Source organism: Nannobrachium achirus (assembly GCF_963921795.1).
Source record: "Nannobrachium achirus genome assembly, chromosome: 8".
Taxonomy (NCBI): domain Eukaryota; kingdom Metazoa; phylum Chordata; class Actinopteri; order Myctophiformes; family Myctophidae; genus Nannobrachium; species Nannobrachium achirus.
This window is the reverse complement of record NC_137817.1, coordinates 37,736,975-37,749,741: the sequence shown is the minus strand read 5'-3', so window position 1 is coordinate 37,749,741 and position 12,767 is coordinate 37,736,975. Positions and strand designations below refer to the sequence as shown.

Genomic DNA, 12,767 nt, shown 5'->3' with positions numbered 1-12,767 from the left:
GAGAGCAACAACTGTCCGGGTCAAATAGGCCTATAAAGTGAGTGTCAATAGTCAATGTTTCCACACGTTTAAAGTGTTGGTTTATGAAAAATAAATTAGGCTACTTTACATTCTTTACTGTATATGGGTACATTTTGACCCATAACCAAATTATGTCACTATTGTTAATAATATTAATACATTTAAATTTAAAAAACTAAAACAATAAATTATTTTTGAAGTGTCTTCTCATATTATATTAGGAGGACTATAGCCAGATAACATCATTATCCATTGTCTGCTTCCTCTGAATTGTAATATTGTATTAATTGAAAACTATAGGCTATTGGAAAAAATGCGAAAATGTGCAGTTTTTTCTAAAGGGACAAATACATACTATGGTAGGCCTACATAGTTAAAATATTGCTGACCACTTGATCTAGCTTCCTGTGCGGTAGCCTACTCACATAGGCCTACACATGGCAGAGATTTCAGTTCCTTCTTTCTTTGTCTCATATATTGAGGAGCTATATTGAAATATGAAACACTAACCCTAACCCAAAATTATATTTTAAATAGTGTTTACTTGGATATGAATGCATAACAAGTCAGCTATTGGGGTGGGTGGAAAAAAGTGTTGCTAACACCAAAAGTGTCAGCAGGTTTCTAACACAATGCAAGGGTTAATACTGCTAATTCAAACAATGTGCAAACATAGAATACGTTGATAATTTAGTTATTAAGAAAACTAACAAAATGTGTCATTAGTGTTATTGTTAATATCAATAATAAAGGCAAGCTACATTAAGGAAACATTTTTTTTGCAGCCACCAACTACGTAACAATGATTCACAGAACGTTTAAAATGCTGATGAGTTGATCAACTTTCATATACGGTACACATTTCAGTAGTTCCCACCCTTTTCTCAGTTCACTTTTTGCTAGAAACGTCAGATCATTTGTGGTTTGTCTGAATGTGTATTTGCAAGTTCCTTGTCTTTGCCAATTGCAGGCATACAAACGTGTGTGTGTGTGTGTGTGTGTGTGTGTGTGTGTGTGTGTGTGTGTGTGTGTGTGTGTGTGTGTGTGTGTGTGTGTGTGTGTGTGTGTGTGTGTGTGTGTGTGTGTGTGTGTGTGTGTGTGTGTGTGTGTGTGTGTGTGTGCGCGCGCGCGTGCCTGTGTGTGTGTGCAGAAGGTGAAAGTAGAGAGAGAACGAGAGAGAGAGGGTGAAGTGTAGAAGAACAACTTGAATCCAAACTAACAAACCTTTGCACATTGTCAATACTAAGATACAAGAATGATGGAAAGCCTTTCAATGACATTTCCTATTGTATAAAACTGAGTTGCACCCCCCTGTCTAGTGTTGGCTGTGGTGTGCTGTAGACAGAGGCACACATGGAGAGACAGGCTGTGAAGCGGGCCAGGGAAGCCTTCCTGAGTGGCAGGACAAGACCTCTGGAGTTCAGGCTGCAACAGCTCCGAGGCCTGCAGACAATGCTTAAAGAAAGACAGACTGAGATCGCCACGGCACTCAAGCAAGACATCAACAGGGTGAGTTGAGTTATACATGGCTACCTGTAGGATACGGGTGCATTTGTTATGGGGAGACACGTGTTTAAAAGAAAAAAAAGAGGACACAATGCATTACACTGGAATGAAGATGAAGCAATGTGCTTCATGTATGCCTCAGTTAATGATCAAAGTAAAATGTCATATACCGGTACTTAACGTTCTCAGCAATGAATATTGCAGCTACATTATTTGGCTTCACATTTGGGAGTCAATGGTTAGAACCCACAACTGAATATCAGGCAGTTTAGTTTAGCGAGACATTAAGTAATACTGTCATCAGTGCCTTAACTTCATTTTCCATTCCATCAATTTGTGCCACCAAGTTGCCTTTCCGCCCTCAGAGCCAGTATGACACACCTCTCTTGGAGCTAAACGGCCTGGAGGCAGAGATCGACCTGGCCATATCTAAACTGGCGCAGTGGGCGGCTCCTCGGTCCGTGGAGAAGAACCTCCTCACCATAAAGGACGAAGTATACATCCAGCCGGAGCCCCTGGGGATGGTGCTCATCATCGGGGCATGGAACTACCCCTGGGCTCTCACTCTGGGACCTCTCATTGGAGCCATCGCTGCCGGTAGCCAGGCTTTTCTATCTGTCTCTGTATACCCTCCACCCTTCCATACTTTGTCATCAATAAGTAATCAGTCAGTAAGATTTTGAATGAAATGTAATTTTGTATTTATTCGTATTTATTTAAACAAGTGGTATCGTGTTTAACCACACTAGATTTACAAAGGAGAACTGACTGTTGGTTTGAAATGCTGGCCTTCAGAATATGGTGAAAGCCGTTGCCTAGATTGAACCTCCTCTGAGCTGGCAGCAATAATACCCAGTCGTGTTAACCCAGAGACCTCCATATTATTGTCCTAACATCACTTGTGACGTCATCCCATTCATAGGTCCTCATTCTTTGTGTATGTGTGGGTACATGTGTGTGTGTGTGTGTGTGTGTGTTTGTGTGCAGGCAATGCAGCTGTGGTGAAGCCGTCCGAGCTGAGTGAGTACTCGTCACTCCTCCTCCGAGGTCTGCTGCCTCGCTATGTGGACCAGGTCAGTAGCCTGCACGCACTGCTATTGTGAGAGTAGCGTTATTGTGGAACTTGAGTGCAAAGGGCTGTTGTTTTGCCCTCACTGTTCTCCATAGTCTACTTGAATCACTACACCAACACAGCTCTTCACAGCATATAGTTTTCTATGGTATGTAACCATATAGATGGTGCCATATACAGTATCATAATAAATATAATTCAGCAATGGCCAGGTTAGCAATGACAATTTTGTAAGAGTTCTGGTTAAAAGCAGAAGATGTGGAAATGTTGATTCAACAGCTTGGACACAGAAAGGATGTGTTCCTAGGCCAGCTAGGGACTTGCAGGCAGATGCAGTCAGGTGGAAGGTTTATTATCGAGGTCTATCCAGAGGGAAAGAAGTTATAGTCACTATAGTCACAAAGAAACCAAAGAAAATAATATTTGACCCATGTTTGATGACAATGACAACTTACAGCGTACGTACTATTACTATAGTGAAGGTAAGGCACACTTGTCTGGTCCTGGCTGGTTTACTTTGTAATCAATAAAATGTTGCATCCTGGCAGTCGATGTTTCATAGATAATAACCAAACTTGGCACCAGACATGCAAAAACGGTGATGAAGACAGAGTACTAGTGCAAAGAAGAATTGTAATCAACATGACTTTTAAGCACCAAAACCGATTTATTATTTTACAGCAGTAACAAAATCGATTGTCTATAATTGTCAAATTCAAGCTGAATTACCTGCATCTCTTGATAAAATAACTAACTATATAGTTTTTTTTTCAGGAGCTCTACCCAGTGGTGACAGGTGGAGTGTCAGAGACCCAGGATCTGTTGAAGCAGCGCTTTGACCACATATTCTACACGGGGAACCCCACAGTGGGTAGACTGGTGATGGAGGCTGCCGCCCGCCACCTCACCCCTGTCACTCTGGAGCTGGGAGGAAAGAGTCCCTGCTACATCGACAAGAACTGTGACCTCAGAGTTGCCTGCCGGTAATCTACCGATATTAATAGTGATATAGCCTACTACAGTACTGTTTAACTTAATGTGCTTCACCATGAAGGGGTTTAGTTTATAATACAATGGTGACCATTGGCTCGCTGTACATGGCCAGCACTAACTGCATCCCTACTAGTAAAGAAGAACAGCAGTCTATTTTTCAGAAATAACAGATTTCAGAATGCCTTAGTTGACCATTTTGTTCAACAGAGCCGTATAATATAATGATGGTAGGCTATTTCCTTCAGACAACTACTCTATTCAGATTTATTGAGAATGAACGACAGTATACGCAGCAGCAATAATTGTTGCAGCAATAGTTGCAGTCTAGAAGAGCAACATAGGCGGAGTGAGAGTGAACAGATGCATTTTGCGGATTAAATTATTACAAAGGCGGACTGAATATAACATGTTTAGCAGTGCAACTCGAGTTGACTTGTCTTATTTCCTGTGGGATTTCACTGTCACCTTTATAGTAAGTATAGAAGCACACTCTAAACCCCAAGCACCCTCTGGTTCCCAAACTCTTCAGGTCGAGACCCAAAAGAGAGATTAGACGTAACTTGCCTGGGACCCAAACTAGTAAAAATAGCCGATCTACAAGCACACAACACGTCACTTCATGTTTTTAAATGTATACAATTATTGTGACCGTAGGTCGCAGTTTAGTCTGCGAACCGTCACAGCTTGACCGTATCTCTGTCTGTCTGTCTATAACGCCTGACACTGTGGTTCCCCTGACACATCACTGTGACATAACAGGTGACATAGTGATGTCAGATACTCAGAGCAGAGATCTCCACATATGGGCATAAAAGGCTGAACGCACGCACGCACGCACGCACGCACGCACGCACGCACGCACACACACACACACACACACACACACACACACACACACACACACACACACACACACACACACACACACACACACACACACCAGCATACAGCATTGCCATTTTGTCAGATGGCCATGTGGTAACACAGCCTTAGTTTGTCCACAGGCGGATCACATGGGGAAAGTTTGTCAACTGTGGTCAGACGTGCATCGCCCCCGACTACATCCTGTGTGAATCCAGCATCCAGGGCCGAGTGGTGGAGGCCATTCGACAAACCCTCCAGGTAAAATACCAGCCTCATGGATATTCATTATTATGTATTTATATTATTTTTAAAGATTTGTATTTTGGGGTTATTCTTCCTTTGTTTATTGATAGTACAGTAGGTTGACAGGAAACTGGGAGAGAGATAGGGAGTGACAAGCAGCAAAGGACGTCAGGATCGGGACTCGAACCCGCAGTGCACTGTCATGCTAAATTGTGTACCTGATGCACTGCATGTCTCTCCCCATCTCTCTATCCCTGTTTCCTGTCCATCCTATCCACCTATACATAAAGGCAGAAATGTCTGAAAACATATCTTACAAAAAAACTCATGAATTCTTATTCAGGAGTCGACACTTTCATACAATGAACACCACCATACACAGAAATATAAATGTAATCCACTTAATCCAGCTGCTCCTCTCTACACACATGCTCATCTATGATCAAAACTGCCATGCCCTGCTATTTCTGGCCCTGCTTAGTCAATGGGTGGAGCAGTGATAGGTTATTAGAGTTTCCATTCCAGTCCAACTCTAGTCTACACCAGCTAATTTCACAAATTTTGGTTCCATCCATTATTGGTAAAGGTGTGTTAATTAGTGTCACATTATTTAAAACCACACCTCTATTGTCTAACTCAACATTTCATATCTACTCTTTGGTTCATATGTAGGAATTCTATGGCGCAGACCCCAAATGTTCACCAGACTACGGCCGAATCATCAACCAGCGCCACTTCAACCGAGTGATGAATCTCATGGAGGGTTACACAGCTGTGGTGGGAGGGCAGAATGATTCCTCACTACGATATATTGGTAGGATGTGTTTTCATGTTTAGGGTGAATTCACACAGGTCCACTTGCCAGATGTTGTGATTAGTGTGAACAGAGCTTACCATACTCGGAAACGAAACGTCGAATCCCATGATTCACAATTCCGTTCCCGAGTACGGTACGCAGTAATCACACAAATCAAACTATTCACAAGTGTGAATTTGACCTGTTGTGAAGCAGTTTGTTCACAGATAGTCCTTTCCCGATCTTTTCCCAAATTTTGATAAAGCTTTACCCTCAAGCTTCAAAAAACAAAGGTGCCTTTATTGAAAATTCCGTCAACAGCGTTCCTAGCAGCAAGAACAGATCATTTATCATTGCAGCTGAAAAAAGCTCAGAACATGCACAGTGAGGAAAAATGATTATCAGAGTGGATTATTACGCAAAAAAAACAAACACTGTAAGGACATTAACAATTACAATTTACAGTTTGTAAAATATCATAAAAAGGCCACTTTAGGCTAACATATTAAATGTTCAGTTTGAGGGTTGTGTCGTACTGAACATAACCATAGCATGGTATAAGCAGTCATCTGCTAAATTGACAGCGCAGCCGTATACTTCGTGTCTGTAGTGCTAACCTTGTCTCTCCCCGTCCCCGTCCATCCCCAGCCCCCACCATACTGAAGGACGTGCCCCCCCATGCCAGGTTGATGCAGGAGGAGATCTTCGGACCTCTCTTGCCTATAGTGACTGTCAGTGACATGGACGACGCCATTCGCTTCATCAACGAGAGAGAGAAGCCGCTGGCCCTCTACATCTTCTGCTCTGACAAGAAGGTGAGAGTTTATTTTGCACGGACGGTCCACAGAGGGATAAACATTCGGGAGATAGAGAGCAGGCAATGCAATCCCTGGGCTTGTATGTGGCCGAAGCGCTTTTATCTTGTTCAAGACATAAAACCGCACAAACGTCACATTACCAAGCTAATCCCGGGTCAGCAGGAGCATGTGTGGCTATTTGTAAACAGTCCAAAAGTAGAGGCTGGTGGTATTTCAAAGACATATTTTCAAGACAGGGTCAGCCATAGCTCAGTGGGTAGACAGGCCTATGTGTCGAAGTGTCCCTGAGCAACAGCTTTCCCCATGCACTCATCAGAGCCAGGTCCTGGGTGAAGCAATTAAAGTAATCTCACCTGTCCTGGACACCAAAAAATACACCCTTTCACATTAAAAAGAAATAAATACATTCAATTATACAGCATGTTATGGTCTTAATATGCCAAGCGTCCACACTAGTGAGGTTTTGGCATTTGTGTGAAAACTATAGTGTATCAGGTTTTGGCAATTCTCCTTCACTCATGCAGATATTCTTTCCATCTTTCTCCTCATCTTTCAAAGGCAGTGAAGAAAATGATGGATGAAACAACCAGTGGAGGAGTGACGGTCAATGATGTCATGATGCACTACACTATGAGCTCTCTTCCATTTGGTGGCGTCGGTACGTCTACTTTAAACATGTTCAAATACACTTCCTGGTGTTACAATGAGACATAAACATTTGAGTTTATGTGAAACCCCTCCTTACTTGTATATTCATTTGTTCTATATTTTTTGGTATCCATATCCGTATCCTTTTAGCGTGTATCCTGTTACCAGCTACTGTAACAATTTAATTTCCCCTATCAGTGCAATGCTTTACTTATTATTTACAAGAGGACCCTATGGTCTTCCTCACACAGAGTTGTAAATAAAGGCTCCCATGTGTAACCCTGCAGGAATGAATTCAGTCTTTATATTTCCTTCATTAAATCATCATCACTTGACATTTAGTTAAGATGATAATCTACACTGATGTAAGACATCTTTCTTTTGCACAACAAATGGTTCTATTCTGTGAGCAGCTGACCCAGTGGTTGAAGTGCAGTAACATATGAACTCTGTTGAACCACTGCAGGTCAGAGTGGCATGGGTCGGTACCACGGTAAACACTCCTTCGACCAGCTCAGCCACCAGAGGGCGTGTCTCGTCAGGTCCCTGGGCATGGAGAGTGTCAACCTGGCACGGTATCCACCTCAGGACCGCCAGCGAGCACGCAGGGCCCGGATGGCCTCGAAGTCGCCCCTGATCGACTTCTCCAAAAAGACCTTCGTCTGGGCTGTGTCCGTCTCTGTCATTGCGTTTGGCCTCTTCATCGCCCTACTGGTGATTCTGTTAATCGCAGCTGGGCTCAACTGCACCTGTTGGTACTGGCGAGGGTTTTACACCTATTGGTAACACTTTGTGTTAAGGTCCTTGTAATAAGCATGCATTTGTAGGTAAATATGTTTTTATTTTTTATAATGAACGGTGTCCTATAGTGCCTTTAACACCTGTAGCCATGGTATGATCATGATATACCATGTATGTACTTATGCTTTCATAACATACAATATAAAATGAAGAACATTGATTAAAAGGTTAATCAATCTATAAAAGAAAACAATAAAACAAAAGGAGTAAAAAGAGATTGATCAAAATAAGGCTGTGACTTAGCTATATCCTTTGATTCTCTGGCAAGAGTTCCACGGCTGAGAACGCAGCTGACAGCAAAAGCTTGATTTTGAGCTGTGATTTCGGTAAACAAAGGTGACCGCGCTGCCCAAGGACGGGAGGCTGTGTTCTTCCTTGTATGGAACTCGTTGTTGTAGGGAAACCTTGTATGTCCAAAACCTTTCTTTTGTATTTATCATTTTAAAGATAATACAGATAATGATGATGATTTAAAATAGTGAAAATAGCCGATCTACAACTACAAGCACACAACGCCTCGCACCGTGAGGCGTTGTGTGCTTGTATATCTGCTATTTTCACTAGTTTTGTGCGACAGTCGTGATGAAGCAGGGCTTTACTTTACAAAAGAAATGTGAAAATTGGAGATGCAAGGTTTCTGCCTGACAGTGACAGACAACATAACTTACAGCCCAGCCATGTACTTTAGGTTTTAAACTTTACATTTTTAAAATATTAAAATTAATTCTAAAATATACAGTGGGGAGAGGCCAAGATTTGGAGTGATCTATTAGAACTCCCTGGCTGCTGCATTCTGGATTAGCTGGACAAGAATTATAATGAGTCTAACCATCTCAAAGTCAGCAGAGGATAAACAGGACTTTATTATAGAAACTTTCTTAAACTTATAGACTCATGGCCTTTGAAACAGAGCTCTGATAAAAAGAGATCTGCTCATTACACTAATAATAATACATATAATGCTATACAGTATCATACATGATTGCCTGGCTGAGCTAAACACTAAGAAAGCAGGCAAAATAATCATTAGTTGCTGTCCTACATTCTTATTGTTAGAACTTTGGACCCAACTCCACCGATAAACTTTAATACTATCACCACATTTGACCATAAACTGAGAAACCCACCATTTCCTTATCTTCGGGGAAACATCAGATGATTCACTAAGACACTCTGCTTGTTTAAAATGTTGGTTATTGAGCATATAAGGATATAAAAAACATCTTTATTACAGTTGTTCACAGGTGAAGGTCATGGTAATTAGTTTAGGTCAGTTCAGGACAATGAGAGGATTAAACAAAATAATACTGATTAACAGCTGATCTTAAAGGAATACTTCATCCGATTACTTCATGGAATTCATGGAATAATGAACGTGTTGGAGTTATCCATTTATCTTTCATTTAGCGTTGCGGTCGTTTATATTGAACCCCTATTTTCTTCACTCATCAAGTATTCTCTTTGTTTTTATAACCTTCATGTGCTGTGATGCAACACAAACAATGATTACATCATTGTTTGTGTGAAGTTGTCAGCAGGCCAGTCCACATTAATTAATTAGTTACATCCTTCTATAAATTCAGTAAAGACCACACCTTCAAACTATCGATTTGGGTTGTAATTAAGATTGAAATAGAAGAGAATAGCCAATAGTTATAGGTGGAATAGAGGCATTTGAACATTATAATACTGAAGCAGATATATAAAAAAAAATATTATTTATAATAATCTGCCTAATAGGCTAATAATAATTAAAATAGTGAACGTGCATTCTCAGTGGTGGAAATATTCAGTGCCGTTACCATGGGCACCAAATAACAACCCTAGCTACGTTCACACTAGCAGCGACAGAGCAACAGGCTACAAGTTATTTTCACACGGCGCCTTGACGCACTGCAAAAGAAAGTTGAGCTGGCTTCAACATTTTTCAGCGCTCCAATGACGCAGCAATCGTTATGTTTTTGTTTTACTAGTTCCAATCTCCTTCTCTTTCCCCACAATTCTTGCTCTGTTCCGCATTAAAAGAAGAAAATATAAAACCTAATTCCTGCCTTTAAACTGTTGTAATATGTTACCCTACCCTTTTCATTTACACAGTGTGACTTAGGCCATATGTCAACGTGGCAGAAATGTAGCTGGCCACAATTGGTCGTTCTGCACAAGTTGTCATCGCTAGTGTGAATGCAGCATTAGACCATATACTGTGCTGCTTTTCCTGTCTATTGTTCTATTAAAAATCACACCGGTGTGAACTGAGCGGTGGAGGGGTGTGTGTGTGTGTGTGTGTGTGTGTGTGTGTGTGTGTGTGTGTGTGTGTGCGTGTGTGCGTGCGTGCGTGCGTGCGTGCGTGCGTGCGTGCGTGCGTGCGTGCGTGCGTGCGTGCGTGCGTGCGTGCGCGCGTGCGCGCGCGTGTGTGTCTGGCCTGAACAACAGCACCCCTCCCTTAACATGTGTGGTCATTAAAGGTATTGCAGGCTACAGACTCGGGCTACATACAGAGTCTGACACGCACACATACATACATACACACACACACGGCCACGTATAGGAGACGGTGTGACCACCGCTCAAAAACAAACAACCTCACTGTAGTAGGCTATTTGAAATGCTGACACCTAGTGGTAAAACTTTACAAAGTTTGAAATGGAGGTATAAAACAGTCACCCCGCTGTGAAGAAAATCACCTAACTGAAGGCTTTTGTTGTTGTTTTTCACTTTTATATTAAATTATGATCCAAATAGTGTTCAATAACAGCACTGATGGTCATTTTTGTTTATTAATGCTACACCGTTCTGTACTCTTATTGTTTTAAGATTATTGGAACATGTGTTTTCTTTCTATGGAAATAAACAGACAAGTCAGGAAAGAGTAAAACGAAGGGGAAAGCATGTGTCAGCATTGTGTTTGTGTAATCTCTGCATGGTGGTCCTTGCTCTAGAATATTGTCTTTGTTTACCATTGTGTTTCATCCTGTTCTGTCTGAGTTACAGTAGGATGCATATCTATCAGTGACAGAATGTCTCGTTGTGTGTGTGTGTGTGTGTGTGTGTGTGTGTGTGTGTGTGTGTGTGTGTGTGTGTGTGTGTGTGTGTGTGTGTGTGTGTGTGTGTGTGTGTGTGTGTGTGTGTGTGTGTGTGTGTGTGAGTGCGCGCAAGCATGTGTGTGTGTGTGTTGACGCACGGTTGATTTGATCAAAACAATAATGGGATCAAAAGTGTTTGAGTGACAAATAGCCCGGTAGTCCAACCTGGACTAATCTGTGTGAGAATTCAACGTCAATTTAGCAATTACAACCACATCTCATAAAGTAATGTTTGCAACAGACATGGCATAAGAGTCACAGTTACAGCAAAGAAAGGTTGTCTGTTGGCCAGATGGCAGCATTGAGCTGGGAATAGGTCTGAGAACATTCAGAACTTCACAATGACTTGCAAATGCATGAGGCAGGCTCCTATAACGCTGCAAATACATTTACTTTGTCTTATATGTGGTAACATGTCTAGAGTGCAGATGTGTCAATAAACTCTTCCTGCATGGATTCCAGTCAAGCTGGACTGATGACCCACTCTGCATTATATGTAGACCTATTGGGAATACATGGTATCACTGAGTAATACAACAGCCTCTGCCAACAAGACGTGTTGTAGCCGATAACGTATAGATCAGTGATAATGACCCCATCCCCTCAGGTTCGATGATGACAGGGAGATTGTTTGTGGCTGGCTCATGAACATAAAGCATGGAATACAGGAGTCCTCCATCAATTCCACGCTGATACAACACAGTCAGTTCAATGTTTCTCATGAAACACCGCCCCAGGGACACTTCAACACATAGACTGGGGCTGGGATGTGATGTGAACCGGGGCGGCTGATAACCAGATGGCCTCTCAGAGCTCAATCCCTGAACAGGCATGCCAGGCCCAGGGGCCCAAAGGTCAGGAAGGCCCTCTAGAACGGTGGTTCTCAAACTTTCACATTTCAAGGTCTCACCATTAACTCCAAACCAAACCGAACCAAATGAACCCTAACAGGTTATTTTGGTTCCATTTCTACAATGTCAGAGTTATAGACTTGTATGGGTCAATTTAGATCCCCCCTAACCCACAGAGTCCCTGGAATCTACTTTGAGAACCACTGTACCCCACATACCTATAGGTACATTTTATATATAGGCAAAGGCAAGCACATGAGCCAGAGAAATAAGATATCACAAGGGATCATTCGAGTGGATCAAAATTATTTTGTCCAGGGTCCCAACTGTCTCAAGAATCTCCTCTGCTCACAAAAGGCTAAATATTCATGTATGCTGTCTTTACTGGTTGCACAGGGCCCCTGGTCTTTCTGGATACTGTAGAACAATTGGTTATTGATGGCTCATGGCAGGTCACTACAGTAATATTTATATATGTCTCTATACAAACTGAAAGTTGGATATACTGATACTGAATCTGATATACTGATACATAAAAAGAAATTAGCCTACCTATAATACATTGATATGTTATTTATTGTATTGTACTATGAAATACATTGCTGAGGTCATACCATTTGCACTAACTGAGAAGAGTTTGTGTAGCTATGGATTACAAACTATGGAGTAAACAAAGATGATTGAGTGCATGGGCAGAATGGAAACAAAAATCTGCCTGGAAATGTTAATTACAGTGGCTCTAATATTTGTTATTGTCACAGTGTATATAGAAAGTCTATCAAATAAACACAATCTAAAGGGCCCCAGCATTCTACAAGCCCAAGCACAGACATGTTGGGGGTGGGGTGTCAAGCTAAAAGGGCTCTCACCCACACACATTATTCCCACATGTTGCCACACACTACCACCATCCATAATCACACACTATACGCATAAATTGTAACAAAACGTTAGCATAGAGTTTCATTATAATAATACAGGGCAGACATTGTATAAAATGGCCCAGAAGAGAGTGAGATGGAGAGCTACTGGTGACAAGCCGCACTTGTCCTCTTTGGCCATCTTTAGCCA

At 41.8% G+C, this 12,767-nt stretch overlaps 1 protein-coding gene across 1 annotated transcript; it reads left to right on the top strand.

The window, feature by feature from the left end:
• Positions 1-1,374: 1,374 nt before the first annotated feature.
• On the top strand, positions 1,375-7,747 carry LOC308289879 (aldehyde dehydrogenase family 3 member A2-like; the record flags this gene model as incomplete). The annotated part of the gene is made up of 9 exons (XM_080731647.1): positions 1,375-1,530; positions 1,893-2,124; positions 2,515-2,600; positions 3,374-3,582; positions 4,597-4,714; positions 5,372-5,513; positions 6,144-6,310; positions 6,872-6,971; positions 7,428-7,747. 9 exons carry the CDS (start codon positions 1,375-1,377, stop codon positions 7,745-7,747), a joined length of 1,530 nt encoding a protein of 509 aa, XP_080587773.1.
• Between the last annotated feature and the right edge of the window lie 5,020 nt (positions 7,748-12,767).